Source organism: Penicillium cataractarum (assembly GCF_028827025.1).
Source record: "Penicillium cataractarum strain IBT 29864 chromosome Unknown utg000008l, whole genome shotgun sequence".
In the NCBI taxonomy this organism is placed as follows: domain Eukaryota; kingdom Fungi; phylum Ascomycota; class Eurotiomycetes; order Eurotiales; family Aspergillaceae; genus Penicillium; species Penicillium cataractarum.
This window is the reverse complement of record NW_026622744.1, coordinates 901044-924471: the sequence shown is the minus strand read 5'-3', so window position 1 is coordinate 924471 and position 23428 is coordinate 901044. Positions and strand designations below refer to the sequence as shown.

The 23428-nt window shown below is 50.8% G+C and overlaps 11 protein-coding genes across 11 annotated transcripts; 5 read left to right on the top strand and 6 right to left on the bottom strand.

Annotated features, from left to right (window-relative positions):
• Window positions 1-511: 511 nt before the first annotated feature.
• N7496_009455 (putative transcription initiation factor TFIID subunit) lies at window positions 512-3136 on the top strand (the record flags this gene model as incomplete). Its single annotated transcript, XM_056702369.1, has 5 exons — window positions 512-847; window positions 914-1052; window positions 1111-1154; window positions 1223-2037; window positions 2095-3136. The coding sequence occupies 5 exons, from the start codon at window positions 512-514 to the stop codon at window positions 3134-3136; spliced, it is 2376 nt and encodes a 791-aa protein (XP_056551369.1).
• A 601-nt stretch (window positions 3137-3737) lies between these two features.
• ppe1 (putative ribosomal protein/carboxylic ester hydrolase (Ppe1)) lies at window positions 3738-5312 on the bottom strand (the record flags this gene model as incomplete). The annotated part of the gene is made up of 5 exons (XM_056702368.1): window positions 3738-3940; window positions 4002-4255; window positions 4321-4411; window positions 4471-5006; window positions 5122-5312. 5 exons carry the CDS (start codon window positions 5310-5312, stop codon window positions 3738-3740), a joined length of 1275 nt encoding a protein of 424 aa, XP_056551368.1.
• A 687-nt stretch (window positions 5313-5999) lies between these two features.
• Window positions 6000-7036, bottom strand: N7496_009453 (uncharacterized protein; the record flags this gene model as incomplete). Its single annotated transcript, XM_056702367.1, has 3 exons — window positions 6000-6102; window positions 6465-6804; window positions 6859-7036. The coding sequence occupies 3 exons, from the start codon at window positions 7034-7036 to the stop codon at window positions 6000-6002; spliced, it is 621 nt and encodes a 206-aa protein (XP_056551367.1).
• Window positions 7037-7605: 569 nt separating this feature from the next.
• On the top strand, window positions 7606-9257 carry N7496_009452 (DUF2417 domain-containing alpha/beta hydrolase; the record flags this gene model as incomplete). The annotated part of the gene is made up of 2 exons (XM_056702366.1): window positions 7606-7776; window positions 7830-9257. The coding sequence occupies 2 exons, from the start codon at window positions 7606-7608 to the stop codon at window positions 9255-9257; spliced, it is 1599 nt and encodes a 532-aa protein (XP_056551366.1).
• A 596-nt stretch (window positions 9258-9853) lies between these two features.
• On the bottom strand, window positions 9854-12059 carry npl4 (nuclear protein localization protein 4; the record flags this gene model as incomplete). Its single annotated transcript, XM_056702365.1, has 4 exons — window positions 9854-10138; window positions 10228-11692; window positions 11760-11890; window positions 11961-12059. 4 exons carry the CDS (start codon window positions 12057-12059, stop codon window positions 9854-9856), a joined length of 1980 nt encoding a protein of 659 aa, XP_056551365.1.
• Window positions 12060-12717: 658 nt separating this feature from the next.
• pst2 (putative NADH-quinone oxidoreductase Pst2) lies at window positions 12718-13696 on the bottom strand (the record flags this gene model as incomplete). Its single annotated transcript, XM_056702364.1, is given in 5 exon segments — window positions 12718-12877; window positions 12893-12990; window positions 13054-13450; window positions 13513-13598; window positions 13670-13696. 5 exon segments carry the CDS (start codon window positions 13694-13696, stop codon window positions 12718-12720), a joined length of 768 nt encoding a protein of 255 aa, XP_056551364.1.
• Window positions 13697-14722: 1026 nt separating this feature from the next.
• On the bottom strand, window positions 14723-15487 carry yth1 (cleavage polyadenylation factor RNA-binding subunit YTH1; the record flags this gene model as incomplete). Its single annotated transcript, XM_056702363.1, has 1 exon — window positions 14723-15487. One exon carries the CDS (start codon window positions 15485-15487, stop codon window positions 14723-14725), a length of 765 nt encoding a protein of 254 aa, XP_056551363.1.
• Window positions 15488-15979: 492 nt separating this feature from the next.
• On the bottom strand, window positions 15980-17030 carry N7496_009448 (ketoreductase sphI; the record flags this gene model as incomplete). The annotated part of the gene is made up of 2 exons (XM_056702362.1): window positions 15980-16554; window positions 16616-17030. 2 exons carry the CDS (start codon window positions 17028-17030, stop codon window positions 15980-15982), a joined length of 990 nt encoding a protein of 329 aa, XP_056551362.1.
• Window positions 17031-17743: 713 nt separating this feature from the next.
• N7496_009447 (tautomerase family protein) lies at window positions 17744-18166 on the top strand (the record flags this gene model as incomplete). The annotated part of the gene is made up of 1 exon (XM_056702361.1): window positions 17744-18166. One exon carries the CDS (start codon window positions 17744-17746, stop codon window positions 18164-18166), a length of 423 nt encoding a protein of 140 aa, XP_056551361.1.
• A 1375-nt stretch (window positions 18167-19541) lies between these two features.
• On the top strand, window positions 19542-20854 carry N7496_009446 (glycoside hydrolase family 18 protein; the record flags this gene model as incomplete). The annotated part of the gene is made up of 4 exons (XM_056702360.1): window positions 19542-19726; window positions 19797-19821; window positions 19900-20134; window positions 20166-20854. 4 exons carry the CDS (start codon window positions 19542-19544, stop codon window positions 20852-20854), a joined length of 1134 nt encoding a protein of 377 aa, XP_056551360.1.
• A 435-nt stretch (window positions 20855-21289) lies between these two features.
• On the top strand, window positions 21290-23323 carry N7496_009445 (putative acyl-CoA dehydrogenase; the record flags this gene model as incomplete). Its single annotated transcript, XM_056702359.1, has 3 exons — window positions 21290-21401; window positions 21455-21734; window positions 21805-23323. 3 exons carry the CDS (start codon window positions 21290-21292, stop codon window positions 23321-23323), a joined length of 1911 nt encoding a protein of 636 aa, XP_056551359.1.
• Between the last annotated feature and the right edge of the window lie 105 nt (window positions 23324-23428).

Sequence of the window (23428 nt, the reverse complement as noted above, 5' to 3'; positions counted from 1 at the left end):
ATTTCTGTGCCTTGTTTTGTCCCCATGGTATCCGGTTTCGAGTGGCCATGCGATTTATATGGCCTTGTGTGCTGCATTTTGGTCCTTTTTTGCGACTCTGGAGCCTGGAGATCATTTTCAGCTTGATCCATGTTTCGATCGATTTCTCCTGCTGCCTGCGAGCCAGGGTGGGACTTGTCACTCTGAGATGCGAAGACAACTTGATATATGATCCGTCTGGAAGATGATCGAAACTACGAAGAGCATCAACGAGATTGCTACTTTATAAGGAGTCTTCTCGATACTTGCACGTGTCATCCCAGTGCCAGTCTCCAGCCTGCAGTCGCGACCTACATCAGTTGCTTAGCGCGTGCTTTCCTGACTGGATGGGCAACACCTCTCTCATCTGCCACCGACTCCCCGCGTTTGGTTTGTCTTCTGTCAGGACGCGTTCCAATCACCAGAGAGACCTTCAACCTTCATTTTCCTCTCTTATCATTACATATCCTTACTCTCGCTCTCTGGAACAATCATGCCTCGATCCAAGCGCAAGGCCTCAAAAAAGGATGGCAACGACGAGTACCGCCCGTCGAGCCAAAGGTCGCCCCCGTCTGCACGCAAGGGCCGGGCTGGGGAGACTGAATCGTCTGAGCCCGTGCCTGAAAAGACTTTGCCTCGCTTGAAACTCGTTTTTTCAGGAAAATCTGGAAATGCTGCTCCTGGAGATACCCCGGTCACTCCGGATCCTCAAAATCCTGCCCCCGCCACACAGTCTGCTTCAAATGCAGCTTCTGTGCAGCCGACAGCGCCAGCTGAGGCTCGGCCTACTCTCGAGAGCCTGCTGCAGCAGGCTGCGAAACCGGATGCCGTCCGTCTTATTCAATGTTATGTTTTTTTTTGAGGCCAAAAGACTAATCTATTTCTCTACTTGTAGGTCATTGATTACCTTGCCAAGAAGGGCTACAGCCGGACCGAAGCCATGCTTCGTATGGAGTCTGCCAACCAGGAGATCGATGGACGTCCGCTTCCACCTCTCGGAGAAGATGCGCGCCCGAAGTTCAGAAAGGGCTTCGGTAAATTAACCATCTCACGTTCCATTATTATGATATGTGTACTAACTGAATGCTGTAGAGCTGCTCAAGGCGTGGGTCGAGGAGAATCTGGACTTGTACAAGGTAAAATGGCCCTTGTCATCACGCCTAAACGCTGTTATATCCGAATTATTGCTGATAATAATCTATAGCCGGAACTTCGTCGTGTACTGTGGCCACTATTTGTGTACTCGTTCATGAACATGATCACGTCGTTTTACCCCCAAGATGCCAAGCAGTTCTTCGATGCCAACAAGAACATGTTCCTTCCCGAGCACACGGACGACGTTCGTAAGCTTGAGCCCATCAGCCTCCCGGAACATGTGCAGGCCAACGATACCGCTAAGCTCTATCGAACCAACAAGTACCGCATCGTTCTCAGCAACCCGGCCTACACTAATCTCCTTCAATTCCTGGAAAGCAAGGAGAAGGAGGGTGGCTCCGTCATGAACGCCATCTTGAGCAGCTACTGCACTATCAAGACCATGGACCGTGCTTCTGATGATCGGTTCAGCTTTGCTGCCATGCTTGGCCAAATTGGAGCGGGTCAGACATTCCCCTCCGAGGATGAGGGTATTCCCGGTCACCATCCCGGCTCGGCATACACTGGAGATAATCCAGCCATGGCGGGAACCCTGCCAAGACTTCGCCTCGGAAAGCTGCCAATGGAGCAGGACCTGGAAGAGGATGTCCGTGCTGAACTGGCTGAGGAAGATGCCAGAGAAGCCCCTGTACCTGGCCGTAACACACTCGTACAAGAGTTTGAGCAGATGATCAAGAAGGAAGAGGACGAGGAGGCGCCTACTCGTGCGGATATTCCATTCCCTGCCTCTACTGCTCGTGAGGTCGCGATTGAATGCATGAAGGTTCGGGAGCACAGGGATCGGTTCAAGATTGAAGGTCGCACTGGCGGTGTGGGTCCAGGAGTCAGCGTGTGCATGTTTACCTTCCACAACACCTTTGATGGGTAAGATACATCGTGCTTATTGTACCTGTGTTGAAAGCTTTACTGACAAGTTTTTAGTATCAACTGCCTGGACTTTTCCGATGACAACATGCTTGTCGCTGCAGGATTTGCCCAGTCTTACATCCGCGTGTGGAGCCTTGACGGGAAGAATATCGAAGCAGCCTACCCGGATTTAGATGACCTTCCCCCAGCCAACTCTCGGCGCCTGATCGGCCATGCTGGTCCAGTCTATGCTGTTGCCTTCCCACCTTGCGCAACCAAGGCTGAAAATGTCTCTGCAGATGACTATGTTCCGACCAATTCTCGGTTCCTACTCTCCTCGTCGGCGGACAAGACAATCCGCCTGTGGTCTCTTGACACCTGGCAGTGCCTGGTCGTTTACAAGGGCCATGACCGTCCCGTCTGGGACTTGCGATGGGGACCATTTGGACACTACTTCGTCTCTGGTGGCTCTGACCGCACTGCTCGACTATGGGCCACTGATCACATCCGCCAGCTACGCATCTTCGCTGGACATGATCAAGATGTGGACTGTGTCTGCTTCCACCCCAACTCTGCCTACGTTTTCTCGGCCAGCTCCGACAAGACTGTTCGAATGTGGGCTATCACCACCGGAAATGCGGTCCGTATGTTTACTGGCCACACTGGCAACGTGACTGCTATGGAGTGCAGTCGTGATGGCAAGCTCCTGGCATCTGCAGACGATGCTGGCTCCATCTTCCTGTGGGATCTCGCACCGGGCCGCTTGTTGAAGCGCATGCGTGGTCACGGAAAGGGCGGTATCTGGTCACTCAGCTGGAGTGTCGAATCGACAGTCCTCGTATCTGGTGGTGCCGATGGTACTGTCCGCATCTGGGATGTCAGCAGTTCCCAAGATGCCACCCAGGGACGTGTGATCGGCGAAGGCGGTGCCGGTACCAAGCTTGATGCCAGCAATGCTCCCGCAAGCGCTACGGCCTCTAACAAAAAGAAGAAGGGTAAGGATGTGGTTGTCACCCCCGACCAGATCAGCGCTTTCCCGACTAAGAAGAGTCCTGTTTACAAGGTCAAGTTCACCAATATGAACCTGGTCGTTGCGGGCGGTGCCTATCTTCCTTAGTTGGGCAAATTCCATTTTCCTCGGTCTTCCCAACGTGTCGTCGACCTTTTCTCATCTTCTCTGGCGCAAATACCCCGGTTTCTTCGGATACCTTCTTCATGTTTATCTGGTCATGGTTGTCTTCAGAAAGCTTTCGCTAACTATTCCCGTGGGGATTGGATGGCGTTCGTAATCTGGAGATCGATCTCTGTTCGGTGTTATGGTACGGTGGCGGCGTGAACATTTTTGCTATCTTATTGCTGCAAAGGCTATTTGCCTTACTGAAGAAAATAGTCTCATTCTAGGGATTCTGCTCTGCGTGGTCTGGAAAGACACAACTACGGCCGTCATTCATTGGTCCCTCCCATTCCTGGGTAGAAGGACCTATGAATTGTGATTGCTGTTATGCGTTTAGTACGAGCTGGTGGCGGGTATGGAATCATTTGGAGGAGGGGATTTTCTTCTAATCAAAATATATTTACATCAGTGATAATTCCTGAGTCCACCTGTAACTGTAGATATCTTGTATCGCCAGATTTACGGGGTAATTGTATTCTGTTATCCGGGCATGGATAGCATTTCTTCAAAATTTTAACTCCATCATGGCATTGTATGCTTGTATCTACTTGGTATGTCCTTTCTCAAAGGCGCCAGCGCCTTTCTTCATCGCAGCAGCAGCCTGCAAATCGCCCACCTTGGGCGGGAGCACCAACGCACTTCGATCATTACGCCTGTAGAAATCAGCCAAAACCTGCGCCGTCTTACTCGGTTGGTCTTCTTGAATGAAATGGCCTGCTTCTGGGAAGACTTGAAGCTGGTATTTTCCTATAATAGAATAAAAATTAGCCCATGCTTTTGCCAAGGAGGAGAAAGAAGGATTGTATACCTTGCATCTGTCCAATGATCAACTCTTTATCTAATCGATCCGTTCCTGCTAGCAGCAACAGCTTGCCACCCCGCGCGTCGAGGAACTTGCGACTCAATCCTATGAACCAGTTCTCCCAGAAGGGCTTCGTGGCGGAGAGGTTTGTGCGCCATACCCATGGACGGGAGGGATCGGTTGGCTCGGTCTCTTCGTATATGAGAGATGGGACGGAGACTCGGGCTGAGGTGTGATTTCGAATTGTTCGGGAACGAGTACTATTATGGGGTTTAGATGTGTATCACGGACCATTTATGATGATGATGATGGGGGAGAGACTTACTGCCACTCAATTCCTGATGTTAGCGAAGGGAACCGGGTTGGTCGGGTTGAGAGATAATTCTCCATGCTTTGGAGGGCGTCCATGGCGGATCCTAAGGAAGACGTTCAGATTATTATTCACAATATCTGAGCTGGGTTGGGGCAAAATTACCTTCAACAACATCCAGAACTGCATACGCCAGTAGCTTTGAACCAAGTTCACCTTTCTTAGCCACATCAGTAATGACTGCGCCACCGAGACTATGACCGACGAGCACAATATCTGGGAGATTCTCCCAGCCCATCTTGGCCTGGGTCTCGCGAACGACAAAGATGAGGTCACGGCTTAGAGTATCTAGACTGAGATCGAGTCCAACCTTCCCATCAGCCTCCGCCCGAGCAGCCGCTCCAGTGGAAGGGCTGTCATGATCGAGAGGCTTTGATGTTGGAGTCATAGTGGTACGGCCATGGCTTCTCGCATCAAGGGACAACACACCAGCTTTCGGAAGGAGTTTCCGGAGCTCTTCTGCACAAGTTGCAAATGAGAGGCCTGACGAACCTGCGCCGTGATGCATAACGAATAATGGGCCGGATTGCGAAGGTGGAGTCAAATACACATGGTGGATAATTTGAATTCCATCGGCCTCCTCGGGGAGAAATAATTCTTGACTGAAGAAGTCTGTCCAAGACAGTGATTGCATTGATTGTCTAGAGAATTTATGTTAGCTCGATTGCTTGAGACGGTAAACCTGACAATGAGTCTTATGCTCGGTATCAAGGTGAAGTTGTAGAAATCGACAAGGAACACAAAAGTGACACGTACGCGCTGCTCCTTCGAGCAAATAGATTCCTCGTGGGGGGGGGCATTAAAGTCCCCGTCGAAGAGACCGAGGAGGCGGAAGAGCCATCCTCTTCGTGATGTTCTTCCGGAATATCCATTGGGTGAAACATGGGTACTTCCGGGGGAAGCTTTCCCAATTTAGCCTTTGCAAAGGACTTCTGGAGCTCGCTCATGAGATTATAGTGGACGTGGGGAGTAAACGAAGTGGCCTTTGACCCAGGAATGGGCGAGTGAACACGGAAAATAGTGTTGAGGTTGATCGTTGTTCAAGTTAGACAACGGACTGTTAGATAAAAAGACACTCTTCTCTTTGGGCGTTAGCTTTGGAGGGAGGTCGAGATCATACCACTGTCGGCTTTGGCATTCACCTAGTGGCTGTGGTGGGCTGGAAGGTTAGCTCTGGAAACCTGAGGCCGCAGACCTACTTCAAGCTCCGCTGACTAAGGTTTTCAGTGTAACTACCTATCCAGCCTGACGGTCAGGGCACAGTACCTGGATCTCAAATAATGAAACGCGCTCAAACAGAAGAACTAAATCAATGGTAACTAAGAATTTCCCCATAATTATTTTATAGGATACATTCTTGGTCAAGCCGGTGACAAAGGTGCTGATGATAAGCTGTAGGTAAAAGTAAGAGAGATAGTACTCCAAAGTGGACAAAGGAGTAGCAATAAGCCAACCATAGAAGTCAATACCGAATATTACTGGCTAGATTAAGACAAACAGGTGATTGATGTTCATTAGATGGAAGTTGTTCAGAACGGATATATTACCCAAGACTTAGATGTATCAATTGGGACCTCCCAACGACTTTTAATACTACAAAACGTCGAACAAACCTCTAATTCCAGGCATCCTCACTAAGTGGACACCTCAGCACCCTTTTCACCGTCAGGGAAATAGTAACCCTTATTCAGAGTGTACCAATAGGAGACGCAGAGGTAGACCCAAATCTTGGGGTTACTGCGAACAAGTTCAGCATTGGTTCGAAACTTGTTGATATGCCTAATAGGCTTTATTTATAGAATACAATTGGTTCGGGAATAAAATTTTGATTTTCTAATCATCTCCTCTGCCAAGCAGACGGCTTTCTCGCTAGCTTGGTATCATGCTTCACTGCGATGAGGCTGAACAGCTAAACATCCTTTGACGGTAAATTACTGTAGTCCCAGTGCTCTTCGGTCCAATCAATTGCTCCGGTTTCCCTCAGCTGCTGTTCGAACTCTTCCCAAAATGTTACCCCGCTGATGTTGCGCCTTTCTTTGAGCTCTTGTTCCTTCTGGGTATCAGTCCAGAAATGAACCATCAATCGAGCCTTCACTTACATGCCATTTCGATCTCGGGTATCATTGACCCAGTATGCTTTTGGATTCTGTCTCTGTGGAAGACGTCGTGACGGGGCTCCAGGACCCAGACCTCTAGCAACAGAGAGGCCGCTGAAGGCGTTAATTCGTTCCAGGTTGTTACTAGCCTCGGGGACAGGAAAATAGGCGGTAACAATGGAAATATTGCCCATGAATCGCTTGTAGAACCATGACAGTATGAAACTGTTATCGACTTCACAGACCTCTGGGGGAATAGAAGAGTCCCGAGATAAAGTGGACCAATAGATGTGGTATGAAGATGAGTTTTTGAACTGGCTCAGGGCATCGGGCGAGTCCCAGACTGGAGGTGGTTGATAAGTATTCTGCAGGTACTCACAGTACGCAGATGACTTACTCGTAACGAGGAGCACGTAGTTTGGACACTCACTAATTCGGCCCCATTTGGAACGAGAGTGGCCGGGGGACTGCGTCAGGATCCGGTAGAAGTTGGCCCATTTCTCATCCTCGAGGCTTTCATCCTCGGGGACGCAGAATTTGGAAAATACGAGAACATTCACTTCAGGTTTTGACATCTTGCAATGTGATAAGAGAAGGCAAAACGAATGTATGGGTAGAATGGTAGAATGATGATGGAAGCCTCGGTAGGGCCAATCAGTGATTGAGTTGCCAGATATAAAAGCGCCCCTAACCCCCACCCTGACGGCCCCTAGGCAATCAAATGGGAAGTTTGTGCAGTCAGCCTTGAGCGAAGGGTGAGCTAAGGACTGAGCAATCTTGAGTGCTTAGGGAGTTGCCCAGGGAGCACTTAGGGAGTACATAGCAAAGTCCCTCCATCCCAAGTCCCCCAAACTCGGCACTCCACAACGATGACGCACGGCATGTTCATGACGAGAGGAATGATAATTTTTTCTCCTGATATTGAATTTATATGAGTCTAGCAATATCATTTCTTACTTCCCCTCATAGAATCACAGGATAGTTTGTTTTAAATCAAGAACCCCACCAATGGGAGTGAATGACGTCATACCTCCAAGTTTATCTTATCAAACTTGATCTCCCACGAACTATGATCTTCCCGCAGCCGAACACTCATCGTTAGGTTGAAACCTTTGCAGAAGTCGACCATATTGTGAACCTCAAAATGGTCTCATTCTGGCAAAAGAAGGACGAGCCCGACAGGCCTGGATCGTCTCGCGCTCGAGACGAAGGGCATGACAATGGACACCCATCTGATCACGAAGAGCCGACTGAGCGCTCCAGGTTGCTTCCCCAGAATAATGATCAAGGATATTTGAGTCCCGATGATCCGGCTGTAAGTGCTAATATTTATTGTGAAGGTTGCTGAAGTATACTGATGGTGATTAGGTCTCCCCTTATAATCTATGGAGTGTACGAGCGTTGCGAGCCCTTTCTCTTATTGCACTCGCTGCGAGCTTTGTGTGGTGGACGTTCCTCTTGGTATCGATATTTGTTAGTCCACCACTAATGCAATCGCGGGGGTCTGGATTCTTCTCTTTTTCCTACATCACATTGACAATCGGATACCTTGTACTCGGTCTTCTATTCTTCGTCGTTCCGTCGAAGCCAATGACGGTCTGTGGGATCATTCTCGCCATTCTTCTGTTGGTTGATATGTCTATTATCGTCGGTATCCCACAGATCCGCTTTGAAGAAGGTTGGGTTGGCATCGCATCCGTCGTCTGGGCACTTATCATCTCCGTCTACCAGATTCTTCAGAATCAAGTTGTGACACGGGGTAAACGGGAGGAAGAGGAGCGACTGACTGGTCGTGAAGAGACTCGCCGCTCTCTTCGAGAATGGCTGGCCGTTCTGATCGAGATAGTTGTTCTGGGTGTGATGGCATTTGCGACGCTTTTGTTCACGGCAACGCTGATCCTGCGTGCTCGGGATGCCTCACTTGAGCCTATTGGGAAACGATACTCCGTTCACGGCGACACATATCGGATCCATTTAGCTTGCGTTGGGAATCGCACCGAGGATCCTAATGAGCCGACTATTCTTGTTGAAGGTGACTACGGCCCTGTTGAACATACCTTGCAACCATTCATCGACGATGCATATCAATACGGTGCTATCAGCAGATACTGCTACTGGGACCGACCTGGATTCGGATGGTCAGATAATGCACCCTCGCCACATTCAGCAGGGATGTCTGCAGACGTTCTATCCGAAGCGTTAGCCCTGGCCGGCGAATCAGGACCTTGGATCGTCGTCTCTGCTGGTGTTGGCAGTCTTTACTCTCGACTTTTTGCTAGCCGCCATTTACTAGAAGTCAGCGGCATCTTCCTCATCGACCCGCTCCACGAGGCATATCTCGCCGACATCGGTCAGCCCAATCGAGGGTTCATGTTATGGCTACGCGGTATTGTTTCACCCCTGGGACTGGATCGTCTAGCAGGTGCTCTCTTCCGAGGTCGTACCCGGGAAGACCGAGTCATCGGACGATCGGCCTATCAAACTGGGAAATTCATTAAGGCCAAGCTACAGGAGAATCTCGTGGCAGTTACCATGACTTCGGCTGAAGTTCAGTCTGCTCGGCATATACAGATGGGTGCGACTCCGTTGGTCGTTATCAGTTCAGGTCGTGAGATGCGAGCAGACCCCGAGTGGGCGAAGAGACAGGAGGATCTTTCGCATATCACGAACAAGTTACTTTCCTGGGACGTTGTTCACGATGCGCCACACGAGGTGTGGACTGATGGGGAAGGAAGACAAGTTCTGGAAAGTCGGCTGAAGGATATTGTACGGGCAAGTCGCGAAATCAAGTCGTAGCTTGGTGGCTGCCCGTACTTTTCAACAGTCTTCTTGTTCTTCCCTGTTATAATGTTTGTATCTGTTCTATTTCATTTTATTTTCGGGCTATAGATGCGCGAACGGGTAGATTGCGAACGAGATGATTCGACGGTTTGGATATTTTTCATGCGACGAGTATACGAGGGTGGTCGTTCGGCGTCAATAGGCTGTTTATATGCTGTACTTAACCTTACTCTCAAGGAAATATGATCATAGAGATGCGCACGTTTCAGTCATGTATTGAATGCTAGGCTCCAGAGATCCACCGACCCACTGATAGCTAATAAATGTTGAGATATGAGATAAACCACCCCGTAAAGTCCCTAGCTGAACGCCATGAGGACCGATGTTCTATCCCCCTCTCTCTCTTAGACCCACCGATACCCACTAACCAACGAATCCCCATAGAAGATGCACTTCGAAACACAAAGAAGATCGTTTTCCTGCGACAATCGGGCGAAGCCGTCTGCGAAGCTACCGATGTCATCCTAAATCTCTAAGACGAGCATGATGCGAGCCGGACCGAATCGGAGAAAAGATGGGAAGAATATCTGTCTTTGGAGAAATAGAACCGATCACTCTAGACTAGTTCCCTTGAACCTCTTAGCAAGCTGTTCACCGTCGGATCTGGGAGACACGGATCGGGGAAGATGGGCGGCGGGTGAATATACCCGCCGTTTTCCAGGATGGGATGCCGGGCGGGATGCCTCGGCCGCGGTGGGCCAGGGGCGCTTAGGGGGGCGCTCACCACTCTCCTGAAGGATTGTCATCAAGGTTGCCCAGCCGGGGGTATTCAACAGCTGCATTCCATCCGCGGGCGCCTGGGTCGTCGCAACTCGGCCGAGGAGTGCTTCCTCATCCTGTCATACAATCGAATTAGTACCTGAGAGCTTGATTGTCGATGGCATGGAGTTGTTTCTCGAAAGCATGAATCTGGGTAGGAACCGACCTTATTGAACGTAGACAATCCATGCAAGAAGCAAAGGAGATGGAAGTCGGATACACCCTGAATAGCCTTGTCGGGGTCGCCGTGTGACATCAACTTTTGAGCAACATGTCGCAGTTCCTGGCTTTCGCCAATGACCTCGCGGTTCTCGATGGGGAATTTGCTGTTGGTGAAGAGAGGTGCTGACTCGGTAGGGAAACCGTGTGTCAGCGTGACTAGGAGGTAATCAACGGGGAAACTTGGTTTGGCATTCTCCTGGACGCTTGCGCCATATTCATTGATGCGACGGAAGAAAACTTCGGGAATATATCGTGTCTTGCTGCCCACGTCGTCGTCATCCTCGGACTGGACGAGCATGACAGAGGGTTCTGCAGAGGGTTCGACGATGTCCGCTCGAACCATCTCCACTGCCGATACCGTCGCCTGATAGGAACTCACGGCAATAGCACCGGTCTCGTCTCCACTCAGCACACATGTGACAAAGTCAGAGCCAAACCGACCTGTGCGGCTCCATTTTGTGGCCTTGGGGTTCTGGGCTTGAAGACGGGAAGCGAATGCGATTTCGAGAGATGAAAGGTAGTATGAATCGATGTGTCGTTTGCAAACCACAGAGCCATCCCCACGGCCCGCATCGAGGAGATCTGTGAAAATGACTCCAACCTTCTGCAGGCCACAGAGCTGAGCGACTTCGTCAACCTCCTTCTCATTATGCCAATCACGAAGTGTAACACCGTCAATCTCGCCATTCTGTGGAGGCTCGTAGATTGCCTGGACGACCGCCTTGACGCCCAGAGGCACCTCGGTGTATTCTTCGTATGTTCCATAGAGGAATCCCAGTCGTTGAGCACCTGACTTCCGCCAAAAGTCCAACAAGGAGTTGATCAAATCGGGAGACGAGAATTCGACGTGATCGACCATGCGGAACTCTTGGGGCTGTAGGCTGATGGCACTGGGCTGACACTTCGTACAGATGCCCTCTGGCCATTGAGGGTGACCAGATGGACAGTCGCGCTGTACCCGGTAGTAGGGCTCGCTAAGTGGCGGCATGTATGAACTCTTCATCTCGGGTTTGTTGGTTGCAGCGTTGATTTTTCGAAGGTATGAGTGGAACGAGAGGTGCTTGATCTTCTTCTCGGCGAGGTACTTGGCATCGTAAGGCTCCAGAGGCATACAGTAGTCGCACATTCCCTTCGGGCCATGCTTGCACATTCGCTGGTCCTTGTTTCGCTTGATCTTGCCATCTCTCTTATCGAGGAGATCGTCTAGTGGTGACTGTTGCACCACGTCCCACGGATTTGGGATATTGAGTGTTGGCGATGTAGGCTGGGGGCGGATCGGGACAGTCTGTTTTTGAGGAACGGGGGCACCATTTAATCGACGTTCGGAGGGGGCAGGTGGGTGTCCATTGGTGGTGCCGTTCTGTTGAGCAGCGCGTTCTTGATACCCGATGAAGAGCTTATCACCATGCCTGATAGATTGTATAGATGAGTATATTGGTGATTTTGGTAACTCAGAAGCGCCAAAAGGTTACTCACTTGAGGCCAACCTGCGCGATGGCAACTCCAGCCAAGGCTTCTAGCTCTCGCTCTTCCCCGCCAGTGCCGATCGGTTTATTAGACAGGGTAATAGATGAGGGGTCCACCTCTGAGGGAAGGTGTTCAACGATCTGATATTGCAGCCATATTAGCCTCAGTTCCACAAATGTCAACACCCGGGCGAGCTGGGTTCGGTATCACCTTTTCTTGGAGAGAGGGGAAATGGTCTTGCGGGTTGACCGTGAATCGAAATTGGCCGTTCCTGCTCTCAAACCGCAGGAGGATTGGGCGGGACGCCATTCTGGGAGGGAGGGTATCGGTTCAGCTTGGGCCTGTATTTTAGAAAGGGAAACTTTGGGTATTTTCAAGTCAGAAAAGCAGGCGCATGGTTTTGATTGATGATAAAGACGTGGAGCTGCTTTCAAAGCTCCAGCAGGTCACGTCACAACATGCGGGCGGTGAGCGCCACAGCTAGCGGGCGGTGACGTTACACGATAACCATATATACACGTGATCTGGAGTATTGATGTGGTAATATTGGTAATACAGTTACCGCTGCGTCAAGTCTCTAGAACTTTCCAAACAAGAAGCTTATTCACCAAATTTTCTTAATGTACCTGAGACCAGGGCATCCTGATCATCCTGTGCTACCAATAATATACTTGTAATCAGGGGATGGGCGGTTGGTTAGTTGTAGCCACGCCAAGGATAGACAGTTAGAAGATATCTACAAAGTATACGATTGTTTTGCACAGCTTTGATAGCATGGTGTGACGAGAACTTTCCATTCAAGGAGAGAATTAGCTTTTATCTGGGAGAAGCCTCTAGGATCAAAAGTGGTCATATATATCCATATCGTCATCAAAAAATATCGAAACGCCTACGAGAACGCCCCCAGGAAGTCACAAAGGAAACCAGAATAAGCGCAAAGAGGAAAACAAAGCTAGAACCCAATCAGTTACAGAATAGTACACTTCTTGGGCAAGCCACATGGTCCTCCTTCACTGTCCTTTTCCTGTGCTGCTTCCCGGTTGCCCTGCTGCTGCTGGGCAGGCTGCTCGGACTTCTGAGCAGCTGCACCGGCAGCCGGGGCCGGAGTCTCGGGCTTCGACTCGGCACTGCCATGTAGTCACTGGTGGTTGACCTTGGCAACGGCCTCGTAGAAGGCCTTGCCCTGAGCCTCGGCGATCTGGATCTCGAGAGCGGTGGGCTGGCGGGAGCCGTCGGCACCCTAGGATAATCAGTTAGCTTGAGGTCCTTGGCTCGGTAGGTTGTTGTTCATGGTGAAACTTACGGCAAAGGTACCAGCACCCCAGGGGCTACCACCGTGGATCTCCTCAAGGTTGGCAAGGAGGGGGAAGGTGGTCTTGTAACCCAGAGGGACGTAGATGAAGCCGTGGTGAGCTAGAGTGCTCATGGAGGCAATGGCAGTGGACTCCTGACCACCACCGAGGGTACCGGTGGAAATGAAGACACCGGCGTACTTGCCCCAGTAGCCACCGGAGGCCCAGATGGAGCCGGTCTTGTCCCAGAAGGTCTTCCACTGAGCAGGGAAGTTACCGTAACGGGTGGGGATACCGAAGAGGACGGCATCGTACTCCAAGAGGTCGGTGGGCTCAATGACGGGGTAGCTAGACTTGGCGGGGGCGTGCATCTTGGCCAGAACCTCCTCAGAGAGAGTCTCGCCGATCCTAGATGAAAATGGTCAGTCCCAAAGCTAAGGAAGCAGGTTGAATGAATACCGTTGTCGTACTGGTAGATGGTAGCCTCGCCACCAGCGGCCTCGATACCCTTCTTCTCAGCCTCGGCCAGCTTCTGGATGTGGCCGTACATCGAGTACTAATGAGCCGGAAGTTAGTCGCGGGGTCTTAGGAAGGGATAAGACCATTGGAATGGAGGAATTGACGTACGTAGACGATAGCAACCTTGGGAGCCATGGTGAATGGATTTGGGGGGGTTGGTGATAGAGGTAGAGGCAGTAGAAAGAAGCTTAAAGAGATAATGAAACGAGTCGCCGAGCGGGGGAGGGGAGCTTAAGTATTGACGGACAATAGCACTCTGGACTCGGACCCCACCAGCAACGAGGACACCTCGTCCGCCAATTGCTGTCGCGCCATCGGAGCTAGCTTGGGTATGATTCGATTAACAAAGCATAGCAAAGCTTCACGCAAGCGCATCAGTCATGGATGACAGAGCAATGCGGGTTGCTTATTGGGCCAGTGGACCCCACTCGGGTCTACACGGATTTAGCTGTGTTTTGTCGAGTCTGACCGATCTCTGACAAATGAATAGCGCTGCCAAGACCACCTCAGCGACTCCACGCCAGCGAGATGGGACAGCGTTTTCTTAGTCTAATTTCCCTTTTGTCCAGATATGCAAGTCAGATTATCGTGATGGACCAAGGCTTGAGGTGCCGTTTGAAGCTCAATTGATTGTTTCTATCCCTTCCACTCTAACATCCGAGACAATGATGACGAAGTACATAGTGGAAGCTAAGTTAGTTGATCTTGATGATGTCATTGACTTGGAAAACATTCTTGCGCACTGGTAAAAGATCCCTGTAGTTAGTTACAGTATGCGATTTCGTATCGACCACCCTATCACATCAACGTCGTGCAATGCGACCTGGAAACGGCCAAGTATGCAGGGACAGGCCAATTGGCTTCCGTGGCCTGTTAATGAGACCCGAGTCTGTCTGCTTACAGGTCTCCCCTGTCTATTATTCAGAATTCAAGAATCTGCGGAAAAAAGCCGTTGGCGGGGCCTCTAGGGTCTCTGTTTATAAATCCATTTCTCTGTCATGATGGTTTTATACTATATCCCGCTATTTGAATTTTGAATGGGTATCTCGACAACGGTCTTTAACGACCGCTAGTAAATCTAGAAGAAAAAAAAATGCTCCCAAAACACCCCTGCCGTGAAAATGCAAGATTGCAGAAATGTGGCGCTTTGTGGTAGGCAACCTAACCCCTTCCTCGGCCACGATAGCGACCTCTCATGAAACCACCACCCCGACCGCGTTCGCTCCGCCATTCACGCTCGCGCTCCTTCTCCCTCTCCTGTTCTTCACGGATAAGAGCACGCTCATGCTCCAACTCTTCCTCTGTCTTCTCCGTCCGCATAGTCGGCCGTGGGAGATTCTCCGTCCATCGAGGGTGTGCATTCGCGCAGCCTTTGCCTTCGGGGCAGAAACCGGCGAGGTAGAACAAGCAGAGCTTTCGGCGAACGTGCCGTTTGGCGCAGAGGGGGCCTAATTCACAGAATCCCCGGTCGTAGTGCTCACAAGGTGGTAGGCGGGCCTCTTCGCGAACGTGTTGGTACAGACAGTCATCGCCATTGGGACAGTATCCGGACCGGGAGAAGGATTGGCACTCGGGCATGCGACGCAGGTTGTATTCGTGCAGATACTCGCACTTCAACCCCTTCTTGCAGAGACCCTTGAGGAAATGTTTGCAGACAAGCGAGCCATGTGTAGTGGATGGTGCCATCCCCGAGGCGGTGGTTGTAGATGTGGTGACTCGAGAAGGTGTGGGATGTCGGTCTGGACAAGCAGGTCCGAGTGGGCAGTGGCCTTCGCCGTAAGCCTTGCAGACGGGGACATCGCTGGCGAGGCCGAAGCCGAAACTTTTGCGGAGGAAGGGCGTGAAGGAGAACTCGTTATAGCTGGGGTCGCGCGTGGGCTCTGCAGAGAGAACGCGAGAAGCCGCGCTGTGAATATCGGCGGTCATGTTGACTTTGGAAGCTGAATGAGCTTCGAGATGGTTCAGCTTCGAGATGAGACGGTGATCGTAGGAAGGGTGTCAGAAGCTATCAAGCTTCCTCTGGACGAGCAGCTTGTAGCAGAAGAGAAATTTGAGGATGAGAATCCCGGTCGGAAAGTGAGCAGTCTAAAGGTGAGTTCGTGAAAACAAAGCGTGCGCAGTCGATAAAGACGATTGGAATCCGAGGTGGAAGGTTCTCGTGGCCTTAGAAATCAGGTGTTTACACTCTGTTTGCACTGGTTTGCTAATGAACACCTCTCCACCTATCAACAGCTCCAAGCCTTCTATGACAATCGAATCTAATGGAATTACTCTTTTTGACTATAACCTTGTGTATTAATCATTCAACTCAAATCTCTATCAACATGCGATATATAACTGCCCGCTGGTTGAAGCTCTACCAAGGCGCTCACAAGACCACACAACAGTCCTTCCTCCACACAATCTAGGTGATCAACCCTATTTCTTAGCCAGTGCGAGCTGCTGATCCACCACTTCATGAATCATCTGCTCCCAAGAGCGCCAGTTCATCCCAAGATCCTTCTCAGCTTTGCTGGCATCAAATGGCAGTAATCCTCCCTCGGCCTCCACACTAATCTTTGCACCAAGATCAGGATAATCCCTGTGCACGATTTGAGCCACTCCCTTCCAATCGCTTTGCTTGCCAGCTAGCAGATACTTTGAGCCGTCGGGGATCTTCGGGTCCAGAGCTTTAACATGTGCTTCGGCAACGTCCTGGACATGCACTCCGGCGCTCATGCCACCGAGGATACCGGTCATGATGGGCTTCCAGAGAACACCGTTGGACCCGATGCCATCTTCCGAAGTTGTCTGTACGAGATTGTGGCCGAACACAAAGAATGGGTGAGTCGACACCAATGAGTAGTGTGGCTTTGCGGTCCTCCAGAAGTCCCAGGTGGCGTTGTTGGAGAGTAGCTTCGATGCGTGGTAGAGCTTGAAAGCCGTGCCTTCTGGATCGTTGGGTTTCTCAAAGCTTGCATCTTCGTCCACGCTGAAATCCCAGTCATTGTCCTCTAGAGAAAGAATGGGAGGTCAGCTCATATTGACTAAAATGGGGGCAAGGGGCACATTTACCTTTCACGATTCCGCCTTTAGGGAGTCCAGTGAGTGGAAGCAGAGCAGCCACGGACGATGTGACAACAACTTTCTTGATGCTCGTGACCCGGTCAGCCTCCTTTAGCAACGCAGTCGTTCCTTTAACAGCCGGAATGAAGTAATCATCCTTGTTTGTTCCATGAGGGAGAGGTGAGGCGAGATGCAGAATATAGTCAACTCCTTCCAGCTTGCCGTGGAAGGCGGCCTCGTCTGTCAGATCGGATATAGTGACATATTCGACCTGCTGGCTATAGTCTGACAGCAAGGCTTGGAGCTTCTCCGAAGGCTTTCGAACGGATACTCGTAGGCGGTAACCTGCTTTCAGAGCAGCAAGGGCTGTGGCACTACCGACGAAGCCGGTTGCACCGGTGATGAAGATTAAGTCCCCTGCCATGGATAGTGCTTGATTGCTGTCAAATATCTGTGAAGATAATGAATATCGGTGAGGATTGGGATTGGAATGAATATCGAACGATTGGCGGCTGATGTAGAGCCATATATATTGTCCGATATGACATTTTCCATTCTCCTCGATCTTCTTACCAATCTTCCCATTACCAATATAGGATATTGATGATAATATCGACAAAAGATCCCTTTTACACGGCCAAGAGATACGTGGGAGAAGTAATACCAGTATCTTATTTTGGCAGCGTGGAGCTTACGTTGTGGGACAGTACCGTCACTGCCGTGCCGCCACCGGTGAGATTTCCGACCAAAATGGCATCATTTCTAAGCCAAGATCTATCGGCTCTCGCATTAAGGTTAGTACTAGTCTGAATAACCCTGGTCTATCAGGATGCCGAGGCGAATCTTGTTTGATAAGGTGATCAGGCCATCAGGGGATTGGTAGAGTGGCGGGGCAGCTGATTGGCGGTTGTCGATTTTGATATTACGCTATCTCTCCGAATGGCTCCCCCACGTTATTCATCAGAGACGAGCTTGATGAAATCATATTTCCGACCGAAATACTGAAAGTGACAGATTTCATAAATGGAAAAATGTGATGCTTGAGAGCCCATTTATATGAAGGTAGAAGCCTTTCCTATTCTTATCACGGTGCTGTCTGTCTCTGTTCACTTTGCGCTATAAGGCGGCACTTCCAACATGCCTATTTGGTATATCAACCATAGTCCCAATATACTCTCAGCAGCTGAGAAACAGCAGCTTGCGAAATCAATCACGAATATCTACGCCTCCAATGGTCTGCCCGCATTCTACGTTCAAGTCCATTTCATAGAGGACGCTCCCGGCACAGCATTTATCGGCGGCGAAATCCATGCGAAATTCGCAGGCATAACAATCTATCACCTTGCACGTGCTTTCAAGAGTGACGAAACCAAACAGCGTTTCCTCTCGCGAGTCAATGAGGTCCTCAACCCAGTGTTCGAACCCAAAGGCATGGACTGGGAGTACTTCATCACTGAGGCTTCGAGAGATCTGTGGAGGATGAATGGCCTTGTACCCCCGGAAGCTGGTTCGGAGGGAGAGAAAGAATGGGTACGAGTCAACAGAGCTGTGAAGTATTAGAGCCTGTAGTTCAATGCAAGGATTAGAAGGAAGCGGCTGCGTTGGATCCAGCCACGCCACTCCTACACCAGCAGAATCAATCCTGTGTTAGAATCGATGAGTGTAGACAACCGACAAGTCTCGGACTTTTGTATCGCGGTCGAGAGATGGAAGGGGCTCTGCTTGTTGTGCCCAACGCTTCCAACTTTATCCGTTGAGCGCCTCCGCATGGAGTAGTACATTACCAATGTCTCGGATAACTTGCCCGGTGCTGGACACATCGCGGGGAAAGAGTAAGGGGTTTGACAGAAAACCCTGTCGCATTGCCTCGCCTTGCAAATTCTCGGGCCAGTTGATTGGGCGTTTTCGGGCGATCCGAGCATAGCAAGAAAAAAAGCAATTATCACAGCTCGGTCTGCGTGACGCTCGCGGTCTGGGCTGGTCGATGTCTCCGCCACGGGAGACGGGAATTCCACGAGGGCCATCTCCATGGGAAAAATAACGCATGATCGCACACGATGAGATGTATAACCCCTGGAGGTTGCCTGCGCGCATCCGGCGCCCTGATCCGCGCTAGGGTCGAGGGCCAAGGCAATGGACGGACAAAAAGGTCGAGTAGGTTGACAAACTGAGTTTCCGCCTCTGTGAATCCCCCACATGCATGTCCATCACAAGCGAATGGGCTGCCGCCTAATCGGGCTGACTGCAGCCTCTAGTCGAATCTCACCGCACGTCATCTGGGGTCGTGAGGCGCTGCCCCTGGGATGCGGTAGGCCTTTCAACGGGTCTCGCGACGCCCGTTGGGTCAATTGCTGGCCCGATGACCCGAAAGATCTCCAGAAGTTGCCTGGTTGACTACAACCCTGGAGAGGAGAGGCTGGGCCCAACCTGCAGTGGTGATTGGCGGCAATACGAAGACACTGTTTGTTCTTCGTTCCCATAAGTTTTGCGGCCGAGAAAAATTCTGAATTCTGGCATGCCTCGCGCTAGGTCGAAAGCCCCGCACATTCGCACCGTGCGATCGTATCCAATTGATGGCGGATCGTTTTTAGAGGGAGAGGGGGGGTCTCCCCACAAGGTCACAGGCCCCCCCCCCCCAGATGTGCGATGTGAATCTCAATCTTAGCTGGAGACTGTGTCCAACCAAAAAAAAAAGACTTCCAACTGGATTCCGCGTCGGAACTCAGCAGCCACGTGACGCATTCCTGATTAGGAAACACACCGGAGTTCACGCGGTTGTTTCTTTTTTGTATTTCTTCAATTGATCCTACACCTTCTGCTCGCGTGCTTCCCAAGTTCCCTCTTTTGGCAAACCCGTACTAAGGGGAGGTTTTGTTTTTATTTGTTTTCCTCGGATTCCATTTCTTTGAAAAGAGCCCTTCCTTTTTACTCTTCCATGTTCTCAGGCATGTTCCGCAGGCGGCAGGCCGTTGACCCCGCTGCCGCCGAGTCGCCCGCTTCATACGAAGTGCCTTTGTACACCAACGCGGCCTACTACCCTAACTGGCGCGTTTACAAGAAACAGCCTCCTTCATCACTGCGCTTGGGGTTTATTTCTCACGTATTCTACGCTTTTGCTTGGTACGTTGGCCAATCACCTCTGAGGAATCGTATAGATACGCGCGCTAATCTCGATCTGGAATCCTTGCAGGGTCAAAGACGATGGCACAATTTATGTAAGTCTGATATCACTGCTCCATATTTTCCCAATCGGGTCGATCTTGTCATCTCTAATCGGACGACTCTTTTTTCAGTTGAGTGATGAGTGGGCCGATACTCAGATGCCGGTTGACGGCACCGAAGGCTGTCTCCGCGCTTTTGTCCAGTTGAAACAGCAGTACTCCAAAATGAAAGTCATCCTCTCCGTTGGTGGTGGTGGCAAAGGAAGTGAAAACTTCCCGGCTGTTGCTCACAGTCGAGCTCGTGTGGAAACGTTCATTCGAAGTGCACGAGCATTGGTGGATGAGTTTGGGCTGGATGGCATTGATGGTAAGTCGCTGACGCTATATCACCTGTGCAGCTTACGGCAAGTGGAAGAGAGACGCTGATGATTATTATGTAGTGGATTGGGAACATCCCGCAGATCTCAAGCAGGGCAAGGATTACGTTCGTCTACTAGAGAAGCTGCGAGAGGCGTTGCCTGCTCCACGCTACGTTCTGGCCTCCTGCCTGCCCGCCGGTCAATGGGCCCTCCAAAATATCGACCTCGCTGCAGCACATAGGCATCTAGACATGATCAACCTCATGGCCTACGATTTCTCGGGGCCCTGGGACCCCCAAACCGGCCACCAGGCCCAGCTCTATGGCTCACCCATCTCAGGTTACTCGGCAGTTGATTATGTACTCTCACAAGGGGTACCTTCACGAAAAATCATCCTGGGTGTGCCAGTGTATGGGAGATCGTTCCTCGGCAGCAACGGTCCTGGTCAGAGGTATACAGGTACCGGCGGAGAGGACGGCGTCTTTGACTATCGCGATCTTCCGCGACCTGAAGCTCAAGAATATCATGATAAAGAGGGCGGTGCCGCATCTTGTGTGGGGTCGGATGGAGGTTTTGTGACCTATGATATCCCTGCGACGGTACAGCAAAAGGCCGAATTTGTGACGTCGTCAAGGCTGGGAGGTTTGTTTTACTGGCATATTTGCTCTGATGCCCGAGGCCCACGCAGCCTCATTGAAACCGGGTATAACACTCTTCATGAAATGTAATATATCGGGTGGCTTGGTTTGAATTTTCAAGAAAAACAATCAAAAAGTGATACCTTTGACAGCTAGACTTTGGTATTACCACGTATCGCAGGTTAGATGGACGCTGCCATGTTTTATGCTCCATTATGCATCCTTTTAGCGACATAACTACTGTAAGAACGTCTCAATATTTGACACTAATAGCCAGTTGACTGTTTACACCTTCTTTCGGCGCTTTCGCGGCGAAGTGTGGATGATATTTCCTTCGTAAGCACGAGAGAGCCGAACGGCCGAGGTCCATTCCCAGAATGTGTCAACTAAACTTTGGTGGCACCCCTCAGTTCCCCACCAACGTTTAATAAGGAGAATATACCCCGGATTCCATCCCTGTTGATTTACATGATCCTGTCATACTAATTTTCTATACTCACTGTGTTGCCATTACAGCAGGCCGCCATGTCACCGTCACCACCCAAGCCAGCTACTGCGGAGAGCGGCTACATAACTCAGCCGCTCCCGCTGGAGAATACGTATACGACCGATACGAGTCTTCGACGAGCGCTGGAATGTGAGTCGCTTATGATCATGCTCGCAGATTTCTCCAAGTCTAACGGTCCATAGGGTATCTTCCTGCCGCCACTTTTCGATCAGTCGAGCCATCCTTCACACAGCTGGGAGCTGAAGCTATCTCCGAGCAGGTGCGCGAGTGGAGTGCTGATGCAGAACGAAACCAGCCATACGTCAAGAGCCATAATGTTTGGGGTAAAAGATATGATTATGATCGCCTCATTACTACCGAGGGCTGGAAGCAGCTAGGTAAATGGGGAGCTCGTCATAGAATTGTTTCCGCTGGATATGATCCTGCGTTGGGTCTGGACCGAAGAACAGTTCAATATGCACTGTAGGAGACACCTTTTTCCTTGAACTCGAGGTTGATCTATATGTAAAGTTATTTATTGACACTGGTATAGGAACTATCTCTATTCCCCCTCTTCGGGACTCTATTCCTGTCCCATCAGCATGACCGACGGTGCCGCCTTTATTCTTTCCTCCAAGATCAACAAACTACCCCCGACTCATCCATTTCACGCGGCATACAAGGGTCTGATCTCGGAGGGCGATGACCACTGGACCTCGGGCCAATGGATGACAGAACGGGCAGGAGGTAGTGACGTTCAAAACACCGAGACATGGGCAACCTATTCTCCCTTGCCCAAGGATTCAGGCGTCGATCCTCTCGGTGATGGCGACTATCTGATCAACGGCTTCAAATTCTTCTCATCAGCCACAGATGCCAACGTCGCCCTTCTTCTGGCCAAGACTCCCTCTGGAAAATTGAGCACATTCTTGGCGCCCCTACGGAGGACAGTTATTGGAAGTGATGGCGTATCCCGCCAGATTTCGAACGGTGTGAAAATCCACCGTTTGAAAAACAAGCTAGGCACGAAGGAATTGCCGACCGCTGAGCTGGAACTCAAGGACATGAGAGCGCATCTGGTTGGAGAGCTGGACCAGGGAGTCGTCACTATTGCACCACTCCTGAATGTCACTCGCATCCATACCTTCATCGGCTCTCTTTCTGGTTGGCGCCGCGCCCTCAGCATCACCAAGAGCTTTGCAAAGGCACGCACTACCGTGGGTGAGCCTCTGTGGCTTATCCCCATGCACCTGCGCCTTCTCGCAGATCTGGAGGTTAAGCACCGCGGTGGCATGAATCTCGGCTTCTTTACTGTCGCCGTCATGAGTCTGGTCGAGAATCGGGTTTCTCAACCCTCGGAGCACGCTCACATGCCCCGTCCGGGCCGAGAAGCTAATGTTGTATTCCGTACTCTCACAGCCACCGCCAAGGCTGTTGTGAGCAAGATGTCAGTTCTCGGTATCCAAGAATGCCAGGAGGCTATGGGTGGTGTGGGCTACATGGATGAAGCGGATGAGCCCGAATTCAACATCTCCCGAATCCTGCGCAATACTTCTGTCAACTCCATCTGGGAGGGAACCACGAATGTCCTGGCTAGCGAGATGGTCCGCTTCCTCCTCAAGGCTGATAATTTGGATATCTTCGCTGCATGGGTTGATCGCACGTTGGCTTTGATTCGCACCGCAGCGCTTCGGGATACTCTCACTACAGCCTGGTCTGCTCTACGGGCCCGCTTTTCCACGGGAAACCGATCACCTCTTACGATTCTTGCCGATGCACGCCGATATATGTTCACCCTTGCTTGGATTCTGTGTGGCATGCTTCTGGCTGTTGATGCTGAGCGGGATCAGGACCTTGTTAGTGTAGAGATTGCGCGGCGGTGGATTCTTAGCGCTGAAGGTGGTGTTGGGGACACTGTATTCCATGATATTGTCACAGTTCACAAAGATGCGACTCGAGACGATGGGGAGGAGCATCTTCAGTGGGATTGTAGAATTGCCTGGGGTGTTGAGCTCCCGGCTACCCGGGCATCTGGGCATCGATCACTGCAGAAAGCGAGCTCCAAGCTGTGAATATCGCCCTGGATTTCGATGACATACTGTATAGCAACATAAATAAATGTCTCGTTTTATTTTTTTGTCCTCGATCCCTCCAACAATTGGATTATCTATATAGTC